This window comes from Pteropus vampyrus, unplaced genomic scaffold (assembly GCF_000151845.1).
Source record: "Pteropus vampyrus isolate Shadow unplaced genomic scaffold, Pvam_2.0 Scaffold11, whole genome shotgun sequence".
NCBI lineage: Eukaryota > Metazoa > Chordata > Mammalia > Chiroptera > Pteropodidae > Pteropus > Pteropus vampyrus.
This window is the reverse complement of record NW_011888792.1, coordinates 1,518,467-1,538,680: the sequence shown is the minus strand read 5'-3', so window position 1 is coordinate 1,538,680 and position 20,214 is coordinate 1,518,467. Positions and strand designations below refer to the sequence as shown.

General features: G+C 32.6%; 1 protein-coding gene and 1 long non-coding RNA gene across 3 annotated transcripts in view; one reads left to right on the top strand and one right to left on the bottom strand.

Annotated features, from left to right (window-relative positions):
- LOC111731375 overlaps positions 1–20,214 on the top strand; it is a 25,053-nt gene that overhangs the window by 1,589 nt on the left and 3,250 nt on the right. The window contains exon 2 of the long non-coding RNA XR_002777098.1: positions 1,495–1,612. This is a non-coding gene — a long non-coding RNA (uncharacterized LOC111731375). The remainder of the gene's footprint in view (positions 1–1,494; positions 1,613–20,214) is intronic.
- ZFYVE16 (zinc finger FYVE-type containing 16) overlaps positions 10,657–20,214 on the bottom strand; it is a 43,482-nt gene continuing 33,924 nt past the window's right edge. Inside the window, exons 14-18 of one of the 2 annotated variants that reach the window (XM_011377461.2) lie at positions 19,253–19,333; positions 16,701–16,863; positions 15,709–15,814; positions 14,579–14,746; positions 10,657–12,751 (exon numbers count right to left, since the gene is read on the bottom strand). In XM_011377461.2, the coding sequence (XP_011375763.1) occupies positions 12,590–12,751; positions 14,579–14,746; positions 15,709–15,814; positions 16,701–16,863; positions 19,253–19,333 (680 nt within the window). In that variant the 3' untranslated portion in view covers positions 10,657–12,589. The remainder of the gene's footprint in view (positions 12,752–14,578; positions 14,747–15,708; positions 15,815–16,700; positions 16,864–19,252; positions 19,334–20,214) is intronic. The other variant, XM_023522958.1, reaches the window with a different exon arrangement.

Sequence of the window (20,214 nt, the reverse complement as noted above, 5' to 3'; positions counted from 1 at the left end):
CTCTTCTTGCCCCAGCCCTTCAGATTTTAATGTCTTTTCAGACTTGAGTTGTAATTATTTCAATCATCTTCAGTCTTCCCTACTATCTGGATGTACTCTAGCTTAACCGTTTTTGTTTTTTTTTTTGCTTGAGTTTCAGAAAACACTATTAACGACTTCGCTCTCATTTTTTTTAAAAAAAGCTTTATTGTTACATGCAATTGATCAATTTGTAGTTGATTTGGATTTCCCTAATGTTTTAAAATGTCATATGTTTAAAGTATACAATTCAGTGTATAATGTAGGCAGAATTGTGCAACCAGGACCACAATCAACTTTAGAACATTTCCCTCAACTCCAAAGCAGTCACTCTTCATTTCTTCCTCAAGCTCTATACAACTACTAATCTACTTTATGTCTCTTTCGTTTTGAGTATTCTCGACGTGTCATATAAATAGGATCATACAATAAAGTCTTTTGTGACAGGCTTTTTTCACTTAGCATAATATTTTCAAGGTTCATCCATATTATAATGTGCATCAGTACTTTATTCTTTTTTATGGCCAAATAAAATTCCGTTGTTTGCATATGACATATTTTGTCCATTCATCAGTTGATGGACATTTGTGTCGTTTCCACTTTTTGGCTACTAGTGAACACTGCTTCTACGAACATTCATGTACAAGTTCTGTGTGGAAGTATGGATGTATTTCTCTTGGTTATGTATATACACAAGAGTGGAACTTCTGGTTCATATAGTAGTTCTACGTTTCACTTTTTGAGGAACTGCCAGTTTTGCAAACTAGCTGCACCATTTTCCGTTCCCACCAGCAATATATGAGAGTTCCAGTTTCTTCATAGCCTCACACTTGTTGTTATCTATTGTTTTTTCTTTTATTACAGCCATCCAAGTGGACATGAAGTAGTATCTCATTGTGGTCTTGATTTTCATTCCCCTAGAGATTAATAATGTTGAGCATATTTTCAAGTGCCTATTGGCTAGATGTATATTTTTTGGATATATGTCTACTTAAATCATTTGCTCATTTTTACATTGGGTTATTTGTTGAATTGTAAAAATTCTTTTAAAATCTGACTACAAGTCCCTTAACAGATACATGATTTGCAAATATTTTCTTCCCTTTTTGCAGGTTATCTCTTCACTTTTTTGATTCTATCAGTTGCAGTACAAAAGTTTTTATGGCCTATTGATCATAATAGTAGGTCAATATTTTCATAGATTTTGTAGTAACTGACTCAATTAAAATTACTTTCCACTCTCTAGATATTTAGAGCCATGAAGTATGTGGCATGAAATGATGATGTCTGAGATTTGCTTGAAAATAGTCCAGGAAATATATATAGGTATCCTCTACTTATTGAAAGTTTGCTTTATTCCATTCTGCTTTTGCAAAAGACCTACATTAGTACCCTTTTTTACAAACTGAATGAAATTCAAAGAAGATTTTCACTTTTACGTGAGAGTGAAAATAACATTCAGTGTTTGTTTTGCAGCGAACCCTTATAGAGGCAGCACACACTCCAAACAAAAAGAGTGGCATCACCAAGCTCCTTCCCTAGGAACCACACTCAGCATCTCGGCATCAAGCTATCATAGCCTTGAACTGTGTCTGTGAGTATCTGTGCTTTATCTTGATTTATTTTGTGCATTTGTTAGCAAGATGTGTCCTAAGGTAATTGTATCTTTGCTTTACTCAATTTCGGCTTATGAAAGGTTTCATAGGAACTCTCTACTTTTAGGATAGTAAAGGGATAAATAAAGCAAAGTGGAAAAACTTGATAATTGTTGAATCTGAGGATTTTGTAGGATGAGTATATGGAGTTTCATCTATTTTCTAAACTTTTGAGTGGAAATCGTTATCGCAAATATGTGTCTAAATACTGTTTTTGGCACAAAGGAAGGGTTCATATGTTAACAATATATGGCATATTGAGGAAAGAATAATAGATATACAGTCTTAAGAGATTAGAATGTGAAAAATGGGCATTGACTTTAGAGTTTGGAGCTGTTTTTGGTGATATATATATAAGTAGGAATAAATAGTGTAATATTAGTTCTGATTAACCCAATATGGTTAGAGGTGATAAGATTATGAATATTAGAGGTATGTATATTATGTATATTAGATGAGGTCATCTGTGGAAGTAGGACCTTTGATTCAGAATACTCTTGAATAAGAGTGTATGTGGCCTTAGAATTTAGTTATATTTAACTCAGCAGTTAAATATATGTTTATATTTATATAAGTATTAATTTACATTTAATGCAATAAATATATTTTTAATAGTTTCCTGGCCTCTATTTTGTTATTGACAAATTTTCTGCCAGCCCAATGGATAATACTTCTAACTATAAAGCAGTCTATTTTTATTCCCTGGTTGCCTCTAATTTCTTTTTAAATATGCCTCCATTGATAGCTTCTACTTATTTTTTTAAATTAAATTTGTTAGGGTAACATTGTTAATAACATTATATAAATTTCAGGTGTACAACTTTATAATATGACATCTGTATACTCCATTGTGTGCTCACTACCCAAAATCTAATCTCCTTCCATCACCATATATGCGACCCCCTTTACCCTCTTCATCCTCCCCTCCCTCCTCCCCTTCTAGTAACCACCATTCTGTTGTCTATATCTATGAATTTGTTTTGTTTTGTGTTTGTTGCTTTTTATTTTGTATCCAACATATGAGTGAAATCATATGGTTTTTGTCCTTTTCTGTCTGACTTATTTCACTTAGCATGATACTCTCAAGATCCATGTTGTTGCAAATGGCAATATTTCATCTTTTTTATGGCTAACTAGTATTTCATTGTATATATGTACTGTATCTTCTTTATCCAATTATCTGTCAAAGGACACAAAAGTTATTTCCATATCTTGGCTATAGTGAATAATGGTGCAATGAACATAGGGGTACATATATCTTTACGAATATGTGTTTTCAAATTTGGGGGATAGATACCCAGAAGAGGGATTGCTGGGTCATATGGTAGCTCTCTTCCTAATTTTTTGAGGAAACTTCTTACTATTTTCCAAAGTATTTGCACCAATTTACATTTCCACCAGCATCCTGCAAGGATTCCTTTTTCACGACATCCTCTCCAACACTATTATTTCTTGTCTTATTGATAATAGCTATTCTAACAGGTGTGAGGTAGTATCTCATGTGGTTTTGATTTGCATTTCTCTTATAACTAGTGATGTCGAGCATCTTTTCATATATATGTTTGCCATCTATATGTCTTCCTTGGAGAAATGTCTGTTCAGATCTTCTGCCCATTTTTTCAATCAGGTTTTGTTGTTGTTGTTGTTGAGTTGTGTGAGTCCTTTATATATTTTGGATATTAGCCCCTTATCAGAGGTATTATTTGCAAATATCTTCTCCCATTCAGCTGTATGCCGTTTTGTTTTGTTGATGGTTTCTTTTGCTGTGCAGAAACTTTGTCCAGGGAATTGAGAATTTAAATATTTTATATCTTGTTTGCCTTTAGCTGCTTTTTTTTTTTTAATTTAACTAATCTGTCAAACATTATTGCCACTGACCCAATTAGCTATGTTTACTTTCAGTGATGAATGAATCATGAAAAGAGATTTATGGATTAAAAATTAATCTTAGACATCATCTAGAATATGAACATTGGGTATAGTGAGAAAGGCACTGGTCAGAGGGAGACTTGGGTTCTAGTTTCAGCTTTGTGACCTCTAGCTTTATAAGTAGTCCCGATGCCTAGAAATAGAACTTCTTTTTCTTCATTAATGTTGGATTATACTTTGGATTAACGTTGGATTTATACTTTCTTCTGGGTTTGAAATTATAAGCAGAACCATCAAAAGTCTGCATAATAAATTTAATACAGCTTACTTCATTTTTTGAGAGTCCAAATTGCTAGAAAATTTTTCCTTAAACTTCAATTCAGTTAGTTTCTGGATGTGTGACTTTGGGCAGATTATTCTCTTATTAATCAGTCTATGAAATACAACAATAAACTATAGGGTAATTTTCCTTTTACTCAAGTCTGCTTTGTGTGATACTAACATAGCAATTCCAGGATTTTTTGTTTATTTGTTTAGTTGGTTGGTTTTAGTGTTCGTATGATACATCATTTTTCAACTTTTTACTTTTTAACCTATATATACTATCATGTTTCAGGTGGTTTCATGTTTTTTATCTAATCTTAGTACTTTAATTGGCATGTTAGACCATTTAAATTTAATTTTTTATATTGTTGTATATAGGTCTACTGGTCTGTTATTTATCATTGATTTTCTATTTATTCCTTCGGGGTTTTTTTTTTTTACTGTTTTTCTTTCTGGCCTTCTTCTGAACTATTTAAATATTTTCCAGAATTCCATTTTAATTTATATATTGGCTTTTTAAAATATATGTCTGTGCATAGTTTTTTTTTAAATTGTTGCTCTGGAGATTATTGCATACCAAACTTTTTGCAGTCTATGTAGAATCTTTTAGCACTTCAAGTAAAATATAGAAACCCTACTACCATATAGGTCCCTTTATTATCCCATTAGGATGCAGTTCTATATGTATTAGATCTATTACATTAAAATTCCCATCAAACAATGTTATGCATTTTCGATTTCAGCAGTTATATATATTTTAACAAACTTAAAAGGTGAAAAAACAATCTATTACCATTTTTGTTGCTTTTTCTTCTTTCCTGACATTTTCAGGATTCCCTCTGCTATTATTTCTCTTACCTGTGAAATTTCTTTAGCATTTCTTTTAAAGCAGGTCTACTGACGATGAATTCTCTTTGTTTTCCTTCTTCTGAAAATGTCTTTATTTCACTTTCATTCCTAAAAGATACATTTGCTAGTTAAAGGATTCTAGATTGATACTTTGTTGTGGTTATTGTTATTTTAAACACTGAAGTCATGATATCCAACTGTCTCTGGCCTCCATGATTTCTCATGAGAAATCTTCCATAATTTAAATCTTTGTTCTTTCACATGAACAGCGTGTTTTCCTCTGGCTGTTTTTAAGATTTTTTTCTTTATGTTTGGTTTCATCAGTTTGGTTATGATGTGCCTGAGTATGGTTTTTGTTTGCTATGTCAGTAGACCTGCTGTAGTTACAATTTTATGTAAGTATATATAAATTTATGTCTTTCACCAAATTTTGGAAGTTTTCAGCTATTATTTCTTCAAACTATTTTTCTTCCAGTCTTTCTCCTTTTTGGGTCTCCTATGACATAAATATTAGACCTTCTGATTTTATCCTATAGCTCCTCAAAGTTCTTCACTTTCTTCTACTTTTTTTTCCCTGTTATTTAGACTGGGTAGTTTTTACTGATGTATCTTCAAATTCACTCACTCTTCCCATTCTATTATTAAGATCTTCCACTAAATTTTTTTGATTGTATTTTTCAACTCAAAAATTTCCATTTTTTAAAATAGCTTCTGTTTCTTTGGTTAAGACTTCTATCTTTCTATTCAATAGTGTTTACCCTTGCTTTGTGAAGCATGATTAAAATAATTCATGTTAAGTCTTTTTCTGATAATTCTAACAATTGGGGAACTTAAGAATTGAGTTTTGTTCATTGTCTTTTCCCTTGAGAACTGTTTAGGTTTTTCTAGTGTTTTGCATGTTGAATAATTTTGGATTATTTTCAGGACATACTGAATATTATGGCACTCAGTCTTGTTTAAATCTTCAGAAGAATACTTTTGTTTTGTTTTGTCTTATTTTAGCTGACAATCCAGTTACTTCAGACTACACATCCTGGCCATCTTCCTGTGGATTATTGTTCCAACAATAATTTAGTTTTCAGCTCCTTCACAATGCCATTCCAATCTGCCCCAACTGTGCACCACCCAATGGCCAGTTAAACCTGGATAGTGAGCTATACTGTAGCTCAGTATTCTAAACCTTTACTCTCTTTCTGGTCAGTTTCACATATGCACAGCAAGGGAGTGACCCCAGGATTTTATACACAAATTAAGAGGTTCTCTTTCTTTAGTTCCCTCTTGTCTATGATCTCCCTACACTTTGTTTCCAAGATCCCACTTCTTGGTGTTCTTGCTAGAAAGCCAGGGCTCTGGTCTCCCCACCCCATTGCCAGTGTTCTCCCCTGTAGCGTCCACCACCATTGCACCTGTGGATAGAGGGGTTCTGCCTTTTTGCTGTCTCTTGATTGGCATAGAGCAAGGTAAGTCTGTAAGGCTCCACATCAAAGCATTTACACATTGCTCCACAGGGTTTACATATAGTGAGGAAGGGGTGCTGCTGCTTTTCTGCAGCTGTCCTGGAAGAAGGCAAGTAACTTCTAAAGGGTTCTGTCTCATAGCTTTCAACCAACTCCTGGTCCTCTGACTAGAGAGCAAACTATTCCTTGGACTCTTGTGTGCCATTTCACTTGCTGTGTCCTGTTTTTCCGTTAAGTGTCTATGTATAGATTACTATTTATTTTCATCATTTGAGATATGTCTGGCTTCTTGAATCTGTAGAGTCATCTCTTTCATCAGTTTTCAAAGGTCTACATTGTATTTAAAAATATTTTGTCTTATTCTTCTGCTTTTTCAGCTAAGTAAGCATGTTAAGATTTCTCACTACATCTTCATGTCTCCTGTTTTCCCCATCTTTCCAACTTGTTGCTTCTTTGTCCTGCATTCTGGATAATTTCTCCTGACATATTTATTTATAAATTCTCCCCATTAGCTGTATTCTATTCTGCCATTAAATTTATTTGTTTTAAAGTTGTTTTTATATAGTCTTGTAACATTTATACTGTTCTTTCCAAAATTAGCTCTATCACTTTTTAGTTTTCCATTCTCTACAGATATCTCACACCTTATTTCATTTATTTAAACACAGAAAACATAAATCTAATGCCTAAGTCTATATGAATTTGTTTTGTTTCTACTAATTCTTGCCTCTGGAGTTTAGTTTCCATATATGCCTTTTTTGTTTGTTTTAGATATATTTGAAATGTAATTTGAGGCTTACAATGAACTTTCTTTCCCATGGAGAGGATTTATATTTTTATTTCTCCTAGCACTTGGAGACATAACCAGTGTGGGACCACCTTAAAAGCAAGTTAGATGCTTAAGATTCTTTGTGTAATGGAGGCAGTTCTAAACTTGGCTATAATTTTACATATTTTATACTCCCATTCATTCTCATCTGAAGGCTGAAATCCTTTGGGGGAGTCTCAGCCTTTTGAGGGAAAGTTCTGTGGGATAACGATTCCTGTTAGATTCACTACCTTGTGTGGGCCCTGAACTTTGACATCTGTCCCCCTTACTCCATAAGGTTGCCACAATAAGGCCTCATATTGACTTAACTCCTCTCTTTACCTTTGGATTGGACATCCCTTCCTGTCTTAAAATCTTTTTAAGATGATTTTTAAATTTTAATCAGCTTTGGTTTTCAGCAGGAACATTAATCTAAATATCCTACCATGTAATTTCCAAAAATAGGAAGTTTCCCACAATTGCATTTTTGTTTCTATAAAAAAAAAAAGTAAAAGTAGGCCAAATCCTACTTTTACTCTTAATATTTCCTGCACTTATCACATGCTACTTGTGGCATGTAATCCATAAATGTTGATAAGAAATAGGCTAATTATGTCAGAGTAATTGATAATTTTTAGCAATTTTTACTTACAGCTGCTCAATGATATAAGTATCTTGTATTAGTTATCTAATATTAGTTGCTACAAATAATAAACCACTAGAAAACTTAGCAGATTAAAACAACAGATGTTTATTATTTGACAGTTCTGAGATTTAGAAATCTGAGATGGTTAGTTGAGTGGTTCCCATGAAGTTGCAAACTATTGGCTTGAGCTGCAATTTGAAAGTTTGAGTGGGGTTGGAGGATCCATTTCCACTCGTGGCTCTTATCAGGAGACTTCAGTTTCTTGCCAGGCAGCCTCTCGATGGGGCTGCCCATTCATGGAAACTGGCTTTCCCAAGAATGAGTGATCCAATAGAAAGGTGGGGGCAGGGGAGCAGAGAGATACAGAGACAGACAGACAGATAGACAGACAGAGAGACAGGAAGGTAAGGGAGAGAGGGACAAAAGAAGAATGGGGAGAAAGGCACCAAGATGGAAGCCATAGTCTTTTATAACATAAATCTTGGAAATGGAATCCCATCCTTCCGCTGTATTCTATCGGTAGCAAAGACCAACAATAGTACAATGTGGGAGGGGATTACACAAGGGTGTGAAAACCAGGAGGTAGGGATCATTGTGGGCTATCTTAGAGGCTGTCAAGATCTTATTTTACCAGAAGAAAGAGGCTCTTTCCTTATTACATTTAGAGGTTCATAATAAAGCACTTGAATTAGACCTATTTCTTCATTTGTAAAAAGCATGAAAATAGTCATAATTTTATCAGTGCAAATGCAGAAAGTATTTCCCAGCAGGTGTTACATATTAAATTATGTATCATTCCAAGCTAAATCCAAAACACAGAATATAGATTTAAAACTAATAATTGGTAAAAAAAAAAAAAAAAATACCAATGAGTCAATTAAGTGGTACAGATAAATTTAGAAGGTGAGGCTTAGTGTCTGGTAGGAAAAACATAAAGTTTTTAAATACAGCTCAAATAAAAAATAACCTTGCAAGTGTTTTAGTAGTAAAAGTTTTGTTAAGAGAAATGTAGTCTTCCTACTGAAACATATGGTCATAATTCCAACAGTGGATTTTCTTTTTGCCTTTTTGCAATAAGATGCTTTTATCAATCACTGAGTAAAAATGTTTGAGAAGCAATGAAACCTTTAAGATTGTAAATATAAACCACATAACTCAAAGTAATTGAAGAGTAATTGATATTGTGTTCTTCAATGTAAACATGCTACGTTTTTATAAAAAATAAAGGGAAGAAAAATATATAGTATATATTTGTATTTGCTGCTACTGCACCTAAACCATGGGAAGATACACAAGAAACTAATAAAAATGATTACTTGTCGAGACTGAAGAATGGGAAGAACAAAGTAGATGTGTACAAGGTGGGAGGTAAAATTAACTCTGTTAAATTTTTAATATTTTTTCTGATATTTGAATCATGTATATATATTAAATATATGAAACTCTCTTTAATCACGAAGAAGAAAATTAAAACCTAGTATGGCTTGGAAGTTTCTGATTTAAGATACTATCTTTTAAATTTTGAGTCAATTTATCAAAGTTATGCTTGCTATTAAAAAAAGATGTTCTGTTATTTACAAAATACCTAAATCCAGGCTGTTATAAACTTAGGCAATTGAGACACCACAGTCAGACTACTACTTTTTTTTTTTTTAAGACAGTTTAAATAATATATTCAAGATCATGCAGTTACTAAATGATGGAATTGGTGTTCAATCTCAGGTTTTATGTCTGCAAAGCCTGTATTTTTCCTTGCCTTTTCCTGAAGGTATTATTTTCCAAACTTGGTCTTTGATATATGTGTTTCTCTTTATCTGCATTGACCCTTCCCAGTTCCTTTTCAAGAAAGAGAACTCTTCCCAGGGGTAATGAAGGCAGTCCTCACTGGCTCTGCTTTTCCTTTCCAAAGCCACTTCTCAATAGCTTCTTTGAACTCTCATGAGTGCTTCGGATATATCTTCTATTTTTCCTCCTAACCATACTGGAGCTGGATTTGTGAGCCCTTGGAAAACTCCATACACACTCTTCCTGACCAATGGATCAGGAAGTTAACATTTTACCACAATAAGAGGCTTCTTATTTGGATACCCTCTCAGATGTCCATCCCACAGAGTAAACTCAAGGATCTATAACTTGTAGTCCCCTTACTCTTTCCTCAGAGCATAGCTCTATGAACTGTGTGCCTCATTATCGAACACTTAGATGCTGCCTGTGGAGATTTTCCTCCTGTGGAAATTTTCTTGACCAGAATATACACTTGCCTCACCTGTGCCCTTGCAGGTGTCTTGCTGTCCTGTCCTATGGTTATACTTTGATGATTTGTCTCTCTCCAGACTAATATCCTTCAATTCACCATTATCTTTGGGATAATGTCTAACCTCTTACAAATAACATGCCAATGTTATTTGCAAACTAGATTCATTGTTTTCTCAGTTGATCTTTTACTCCCATTTTCTCTTCTACTCCTTGCTTTAGCTTTCCCTGCTTCAAATATGTCAACTACTCACCCATGCTTTCTTGCTTGCTTGCTTTTGATTTTCTAGGCTACTACTTTTATAGTTAAATTTTTGTTAAAATATTCACACAAAACAGAAGACTCTAAAGTAAATTGCCCTAAAAAGGAAAGTTTGGTCTTTTTACACATTACTACTTTTCAGATTTTCAACTCTTGCCTAGACAAGTTTAATGCCCACTATCTAGCAGATTCTCAGGCTGCCTTCTCATTACTGGTATGGCTATCCTCCTGGGTTGTTTTCCAACTACTTAGTCAAGATCCATATCTCTATTATAGCAATTACTTTTACTTTGTTAATGATCTGCTTCACATAATCAGCTCTGAGAGAAAAAGAACTATTTTATTCATCTTTCAACCAGTGAAGGCTAATAAAGTGCTCTGCATATGGCAAATATATAGACACAAAGTTTGTTGGATGGCTACAGAAAACAATGAGTTAGATTTTACTTCATGTTTCAAAATTCAGAGAGAGTAGTATTAAAAGGCATGAAACCAAAAACAGATCATTGCAGAAGTGAGTATAAAGAACCATTGTATTTTTTCAGCTTTAAAAAATTAAAATTTCAAATTAAGTACCAATGTGAAGAACATGATCAAATAAGTAACAAATGCATTCAGAAACATACATCTACAAAGAATACTTTAAAATGTGCCTCCAAAGGCACATCATTCCAATTTTTATTAAATGTAGAGATTTTTTGAAAACAAATCCAAAGCTATCCCATCATGGAAAGTGCCTTCCACTATTTGGTTATTTTAAGGTAAGTTCTTATTCATAGATTGTGCAATAATTTATGTTGCAAAATAAACATACTATATAAAAACATAAATTGTGTTTGATATATAATTGTTTTTACCTTATACTGTTTCAATAAATTTCATAAGTTATTACCTTTTGCCACTTTATTTAATATCTGCAACATTTTACATTGTTTATGAAGGAGCTTCTTCCAGAAGACTGATATTCTCCTACATACTGTGTCTTTGGCTAGTACTACAGATGTGATTCAAGAGGAACCATATGACCAATCTGATTAAAATTCCTAGTCTCTCCTAGCCTGAGACCTTAGTTCCTGAGTTATAACCCTATGTGGTCTTCAACTGAGTTGCTTCATATTTTTCTTAAAACAGGGCTATTTAGTATAATTTCTTTTTCTTGAGATATACAAGTGTTTTTGATACAAAAACATATATTCCACATAAGAATAAAGCATCAAAATAATGATATTTTATATAACTTAAATGACAGGACTAAAATATGCCCATTTCATACTTTTCTTATTTTGCTCTGTGAAGTAAAGAGGAAAGCTCTGTAACAGTTTTAAATACATAGAATTTAACTTATGTTAATATTCTGTTATAAAAAAATAACTACCATATAAAGAATTTAAAATATGCAAAAGTAATTAGGTCTTTAAAATCTGTATTTAAAACATTCGTGTCAATGAAAATATGTAGACTTGCCAAGAAACTTTAAAGGTTTAAAAGTAAAAAAAACAAAAACAAAACAAAACAAAAAAACAACCTGTTTCAGGCTTCATTTATTGCTACATAATGACTATTTCGAGGGTCACCTGGCCTGTCGTCAATCACTCTTAGAAGTGGTAAATACAGTGGTATACTTTGGAAAGAAAGGAGAAAAACTAATGCACTGCAATATAAAAATATTACCCATTTATAAATTATTAAAGATTTATAAAACACATACCGAATCACATTCTTGCTATAAAAACATAAATATAGAAGCACAAAATCCTGAAGCACCCACAATTATTTTAAGAATACCTATTTAATCAAGAAAAAACCATATATGTGTGTGTGTATACAGATATATACACACATATATATATAATTTGAGAAGAAAGAAGACAAAATTCTGATTTTAATCCAAACAGTTTATCTAGTCATGGAGGTAGGTCACCACTCCAATTACACAAATAAGTTATCTGCCTTATTCAAACAATTATATTAAGTCTAAGATCTGGAAACTGGTCTATGCCACTGAAATACATTTTTAATAGACTTTAGAAACCAGTAATCTAACTGGCATATACAGAAAACAGTTATTTCCCTTATGAGGTTACATCTGAAAAGAGCCTTCATTAAAATTGATCTTGGAATAAAGAGGTATACCTAAGTGCAGATACTTTGGCATAGCATTTGAATAACACAGGAAATGCTACAAATTTTTTAAAGACAGAAGAAATCCTTGTCTTTTTAGTATTTGTATTAAGTGTAAAGCTTCAAAAACTGGATCTCTTCAATTTTCAGAGATTTAAATTGTGCTAATGATTTAAAAAGATCATTCCTGACTAAAAAGCAAAGCTTATGTGTTTCAAACATCAAACATATTTACTTTTAGTGTTTGTGGCATTTCAGGTTTAGTGCTAGAGTTAGTTTTAATAAATCAGTTTGCAATATGTAATTTGACTCACTAAAATCTTTTCACTAAAAAAGATTTTCTATAATGAAAAACACTAATTCTATTTCTAATGGTAAACTAGTAGAGTTGGAGGTCCCACCATGGATCACAGGGATTAGAGCACTATCAAGGTCATTTAGATAATGCTGAGGAAGTAGTCGGCCTTCAGATCCTGCCTGAAATTCAACCTGAAAAAAAAAAAAATCTGGATAAGTCAACCCTAGAAAATGAGCAATCTTGTTTAGCTCATGTAAAATAAACTAAAAATATTCAGTTTAAGAATGTTAAGAAAATTCTTGAATTTTATTCATAAAATCTTATATTCTCATATTTCTTTTATCCATCTACTACATAAATTGTAATTTTCTTTGTCACAGATGTTATAAAAATAAAAAAAAAACTGTTAGTAATTCATTCTTTAGGTTTCTTCTCAATGAACACGTGAACATATTGGAGGACTACCAACATGACTTAAATAAAAACCCCATGGTATTAAAAAAAAGTAATCAACTTTAAAATATTTTGTATTTGTTGTTTCAACATTCAACATTTGAATTTAATGTTGCTGGTGAAAAGTACATTTTAATACATTTGACTAAAAACATATTAAGAGTGTCTACTCAAATAAATAATTATTGAAAAAGGAAATTTTAACAGTGAGATGAAAATATAAGTTCTTTCCAATAAAAACTATGAATGTAACACATCCTGGCTGAAGAAAAGCAAATTAGCATATGAACTCCTTCATATGAGATAAACCATTATAATGAAGAACCTGCTTCGAAAACTATTATACTGAATACTGGAAACAGAAATGCACATTAAAATAATACTAGAGTACCATTTTCCACCTATCAGATTAGCAAAGTTCAAAAGTTTGATTACATACTACTTTGATAAGGATGTGGGGGGAAGGAATGATCTCATTGTGGTAGAAACATAAATTGGCATAACCTCTACTTGAGACATGGTAATACCTATTGAGTACATACTTGGACCTGACAATTCTACTCTAGGAATGTTTCTTATATACTCATACTTATGCAAAAAGAAAATATTGTTGATAACCTAAGTGTCAATCTGTAAATACCGAACATGCATAAGAATTAGTTAAATTACGATATATTTATATATAAACTACTACTATGCCACTGTTAAAAAGAATATGTAATAACATGAAATATCTCTAAAGTACATTAAGTTAAAGAAGGTAAAAAAAAAAAAAGCTATGTAAAGGAGGAATGAAAAGGACATACATACTTATTTGCATGCATAAAATCACAAAGAATACGTAGAAATGGGTAACATTTGATTGCCTACCCAGAAAGGAAGAATGAGAGGGAGTATGGAGGTGGACACTAGAGTTTGGAGATAAGAAAAGGAAGGAGATCTTTCCAAATCTATTACCTTATACAACTCTACTGGGCACCATTTACATTGTAGCCTGGAGTTAAGGGGCCAGTTACATAGGCTACAACGTGAATGATGCTCTCTAGAAATGTTCAATGAGGTGATCCTGTTACATAAATACTTAGACTTTTGTAATTTTAAATCAATCACCTGACTATAGTATCTATTCAGAATAATAAACTTTAAAACCTACTTATCAAGCAGGATTGTTGTGGAGCAGGGGTTAGCAAACTATGGCCTGAGAGCCAATCTGGCCCACCGTTTTTATAAACAAAGTTTCAATGGAACACAGCCCAGCTTGTTAAGTTTACATACTGTTTATGGCTGCTTTTGCACTATAATGACAGAGTTGAGCAGTTGTGAAATAAATCACACAGCCCATAATGCCTAAAATGCCTAAAATATTTAGTGTCTAGCCTTTTACAAAAAAAAAAGCTTGCTGACTTGCTGTGGAGGGTAAAGGAGATAATGTACATGAAGTGTACACACACTGATGTTCAACAAATTTTAGTTGTCTTCATCTCAAAATAAAAAGTTAAAGAAAAAGCTTTTAATTATTTTATGATACAATCATTTAAAAAATACATCACAAAAACATGCCTCACCATATCAGTGTCAATGGAAACTCTTAGGCCAATTTTATTCATCCCATTACTCTTTAGAGTTTTCAGATGAGGGCACAGTGCAGCACTACATGCCATGGCTATTTCTTTTGCAAATTGATAACGAGTTGCTGAAACAAATAAATCCTGGTCCTTTAGAAAGTAGAAGACCTGAAATATATTTAATTAGGAAACAAGTCATAATTAAAAGTATCTTTAAAAATGCAACAATTGCTACTTTCAATTTAGCTTTATTAATAAAATTCCAATGTTAGTGCCATGAAATTCACTAGTTAGGAGCACTATATATATAATATATATATATTTTATATATATATATGTATATATATTACATTTATATATACACAAACCCTGATCTATACTATAAAAGCTTAAAACCAAAGGTTTTAATTTGGGAATGCCTAAAGTTAACCTGTAGCAATGAAAGCCCTGTTAACTCAGCTTACAGAAGGGTACCAATGAACTCATCCTGTAAGACTGCCATCCTATAAAGACATCTTAATAACATTAAGATCAAACAAAAAATGTCCTATAATTTCTATATCCTTTGTAATTTTTTATCTATCTTGCACATGCATAAAATCACAAAGCATACATGCACAATGAGTAGCAATGACTGCCTGACCCGAGAGGTAGAGTAAGGAAGAGTATGGAGGTGAACTAAGGGTTTGGAAGTCTATAGTTTCATATACCCTTCTTAAAAAAAAAAATTAAAACATGCAAAAATAACTTTCACATGTGAATGCTGATTATAAACTGATGTCAAAATATTTTAATTTTTGTAAAATAAGAGAAAATGAAAGTAATATGATCAAATAACATCATATTACTATATAAACAAAGATGGCAGGACTACCAAAACTTAACTGTGAGCTGGCAGGCAGTACTATCATACAATAACCTGAAATAATCCTATGGAATTCCAAATTTGGTATTATAAAAGGCAATCTGGGGTGGAAATCACGCGTGTGTCTCAAGGTGCAATGCAAAAAGTTTAATACGCTGCACTTAAACTATTCAGTGGTTAAGTACTGCAAAATCTCCCAGTTAAAAAAATAAAAACCATATCCAACCACAGCATGTAAAGGGAAGGAATCTTCTTTCTCAGTTACCTCCGTACACTTTACAATCTTCTCATCAGTTTCAAAATCTGCTTCCAGTTTTATTTTTTCACTTGGAAATCCTTGTAATGGCAATCCATCCACGGAACTAATAATACTATAGAATAAAACATAATACAAAAGAATTATGAAATGAATTATTATATTTGAATAAATGGAATAAGAACAATTATGAAGTTATAAATTTAAAGCAGTAAGATATCTCAATTATATACAAAATAATTAAAACTGTAGTTTATATGCATTTACCAAGATTTCTTGATTATATAGCATATTATACCTACTTTTTCATATGTTCAATTCAGACCTGCAATTTAAAATACATTAGTCTCATAACAGAAAAGCTGTCTCATGAATTTCAAAAACTCTTTTGGAATCCTTCTGCATTAGCCCTCTACTTTGCTCCAGACCCTTCAGCTGGTTAAGGAAGGAAGGAAAGGAAGGAAGGAAAGGAAGGAAAGAAAAGGAAGGAATGAAAGGAAGGAATGAAGGAGGGAAGGAACTGAGAAGAAGGCAGTAATATTCTGTAAAGTCTCTAATGTATATATTATTAAATTTAGTTGTTTGTATTTACAGTGAATCAATGTAATACAAAATAAACATCCAAAGGGAATCTGTTACTTGACAAAAATAGGTACCATACAACAGGAAAAGTGTCTTGCCTTTCTCAACCCCTGACATCAAGCCCACACTGCCACACAATGGACATTTTGTCATCGGCCCCCTCCCATCTCACCACCCTTCAATAATTTATAGCATTCTCACAACCAACCAACCAACCAACCAACCAACCAACCAACAAACAAGAGGCTGGTTAGGCACATGTTTAAAAAAAAAAACAGGCTGCATTCATTAATTGGACTATAAGCATTTAAATTCATGGGATAATTCTATATTCATAAAATATTTCATTTTATTAACTAGATGCTTTCATCCTTCCCCCTTCCATCAAATCAATTACATTGTAGTAAAAAGGTTCCTACCCTCCGTTTCCTTTTTCTTCAGAATCTACCCAGCAGATATCCACATATTCTCTCAGGTCTACAGCATCAACTTTCCCACATGTAATTTTAAAGTCTTTTTGTTCTCGTAGAGCTAGCCGCAAGCCATCCATGGTCTCTGGAGTTATCTGTACCATTAAGCCATCTAAAAATGAGAGTTATAGTTCATATTTATTTTACTAAATATCGATTTATATGTATGTCTAAGCCATAAAATTTGTATCAAAACATGTTCTGTGCAAGATATCTTTTAAGTCACCTGTTAAATCATCTTAATGGTTGTTTTCTATTAGGAAATAAGAAAACTATATCACAAAGTTAAAGTTTCTTTTTTTAAAGGTAAAAAATAGTAATTTTTAAAATGGTAACAAATATTTTAACCATTAAAAAAATTTTTTTAATGGTTAAAAAAATTTTCATTTCTGACTATAATGCTAAACTAGCTCTTTCATACCAACCAACCATAAAACCAGAAAAAATGTATGAGGCAATTGTTTTAGGTAGTGGACAACAGGAAGTGCAATACCATGGTCCCTAGAGGAAAACTCAACAAGTAAGCCCACCATAATTGCCCAGGCTCTCTGCTTGGAGACAATTTCTAGATAGTGATCCATTAAGTCTGTAATGGCCCTACTAGACTAAGAAGCCAGAAATAACAGTCCGAGGAAGCCTGGAATCTGGGGTCAAGACACTGAAAAGGTGAACACCAGAAGACTGTGTAAGGGTCCCTTTGCGTCCTTGGAGTAGAACTGAGGAAAAGCGCTGGAGGTTCAATTAGCAATGGCCAATGATTTAGTCAATAACGCCCATGAGAACCACTGAACATTGGGGTTCAGACAGCACACTTCAAGGTGCTAGAACAGTGATGTAATGGGAGGGTGGTACATATAGAGAGGGCATGGAATCTCCATGACCCCTCTCTATACATCCTATATGCATCTCTTTCATTTGGTTGTTCCTGAGTTATACTACTTTACAAATGTTTTATGATAAACCAGAAAACATATGCTTTATAATAAACCAGTAAACATAAATGTCTTCTGAGTTCTGAGAGCCATTGTAGCAAATTACTGAACCTGAGGAGAAGGTGGTGGGATCCTCTGATTTACGCTCAGTTAGTCAGAAGTACAAGAGGCCCCAGACTTCTATCTGGCATCTTGTGGGGGCAGTCTTTTGTGACTGAGCCCTTAACCTGTGGGGTCTGTGCTAACTCTGGGTAGTTAATGTCAGAACTGAATAGAATTGTTGGATACCCAGTTGATGTCAGAGAACTAGAATTGATGTGAGGATAAAAACCCACACATTTAATGTCAGGTGGTGTGAGTAAAAAAAAACTCTCTAATAGGGAGTACTAAATCACTGATGCTGGATCAATTCCTATTCAAATGCAGGAAAACATCAACGGATTCACACCTTATACATGCATATAAATAAATTTCAGATAAATTAAGGACCTAAGTGTTAAAGGCAAAGCTTTAAATCTTTAGGGACAAAACAGTAGAACATCTTAACAATAGGATAGAAACTTCTTACATAAAAAAATATCAACTGCAAAAGATTAATAAATAATACTGTATTAAAATGAAGACCTATTAAAAAGATACTATAAAATAGTGGGGATCTATAATATATAAAAAGCTATGTAACTATAAATCAGAAAAAGACACGACACAATAGAAAAATGGGCAAAAGATGTGAACAGGCATTTCACGGAAAAGGTAACATATATGTCCAGTAAATAGGTCATAAGATGCTCTACTTATTAGGATACTGTAATTATGACCATATTCAGAGATACCTATCAGATTGACACAAATTAAGTAGTCTGATAAAACTACATTTGAAGAACATGTAAATCAATGGGAAATTTTATATATTTGGATGCAAATGATTTAGCATTGTCTTGTAAAGCTGAACATTTACTAATCTATTGGCCAGGAAATTCCACTCCTGGAGATATATTCTAGAGAAACTCTTAGACATGTGCCCAGTGTCCATACACATACACCAATAAGAATGTTATTAGCACCATTGTTCATGATAGCAAAAGAAGAGAACAAGCAAGATATTCGTGATCAGAAGATAAACTGTCATGCATTCACAAAATATTTAATAGCATTGGAAATGAATAAGCTCTAATTGTAACAACAGCATAAATTTTAGAGACATACTGTTATGTGAAAATAGTAAGTTCCATAAGACTGTGTAGAATATCATTTTTATAAATCTCCCAAATGAGCATAAATAAGCAATGTATTTATACATGTTTATACAGAGTAAAAAAAATTAACCAAGAGAATGATAAACATAGTTTTCAGTCTAATAATTAATTCTTGGAGAGAGGAGGAAAAAGGCATAAGTAGACCCAAATATTGGTCACGTTCTCGTTCTTGGGCTGGGTAATGATTTCACAGAAGTTTGTGGTACTATGCCTTGTAACTTACATATATTCTTTTATATAAGATTAAATAGAGTTTCAAAAAGAAATGGAAAACATCTTTACACTAAAACAATCTTAAAGATGAAACTCATACCTTCAACTATGCTGGACTTAGCAAGAAATCCTGAAGATGCTTTTAGAGCTCCATTGAATACTACAAAACTTGCACCTGTCACTGATAAAAAAATACAAGTTATGTTTTAACTTGCTCTATTTTATGTTATATAACTTTTTAAATGCATAATATGGAGCATGGCACATTTTAAGTACTTGATAAATGCCATGACCATACCACTTACATTAGAAAGCTAATAAAAAAACCCCAAAATAATGCATAAAGATAATTTAATATTTGTATCTAATAACTGGTGGACTATTGTACTACTTAAAATCTTTGTGTCTGTGTCAGATAGGGTGTGAGAAATTGAACATCCACTACTGGTGAGAGCATAAATCAGAACAATCTCTGGGAGGACAACTTGATAATTATCTATTAAAATTACAAATACATGTATGTATTCTTTGATGCACCAATTCCATTTTTAGGAATTAATGGAATGTATACAAGGCTATTCACAGTACATTACTATAAACAGGCAAGGAATGGTAACAGCTATATCTATCGATAAGGGACAATTAAATGATGTATACATATAAAGTGGAAAGTTATATGGAATGCAAAAATTTTTTATATACTAACACAGAATAATATCCAAAGTGTGTTAACAAAAGAAAAAACATAGTGCAGAATGGAATAAATGTTATGATTTTTTTTAAGAAAAAGAAGGGGGGTGTGTGTATGTATGTGTGTATTTGCTTAAATATATAAATAAGCAAAAATGTCTCAAAAAGGAAATACAAGACTGATAAGACTGGTTTGGTTGCCTGTGGAGAGGGGAAGAGGGTAGCCTGAGGATCAATGGAGGAAAGGAGATTTTGCAGTGTAAATATTTATACCTTTTGAATTTATACCAAATATATACTTATAAAACATATATTAAATAGATGTTAAATTTTAATGACAAAACTATCAATGACATGTTAAATGAAAAAAAG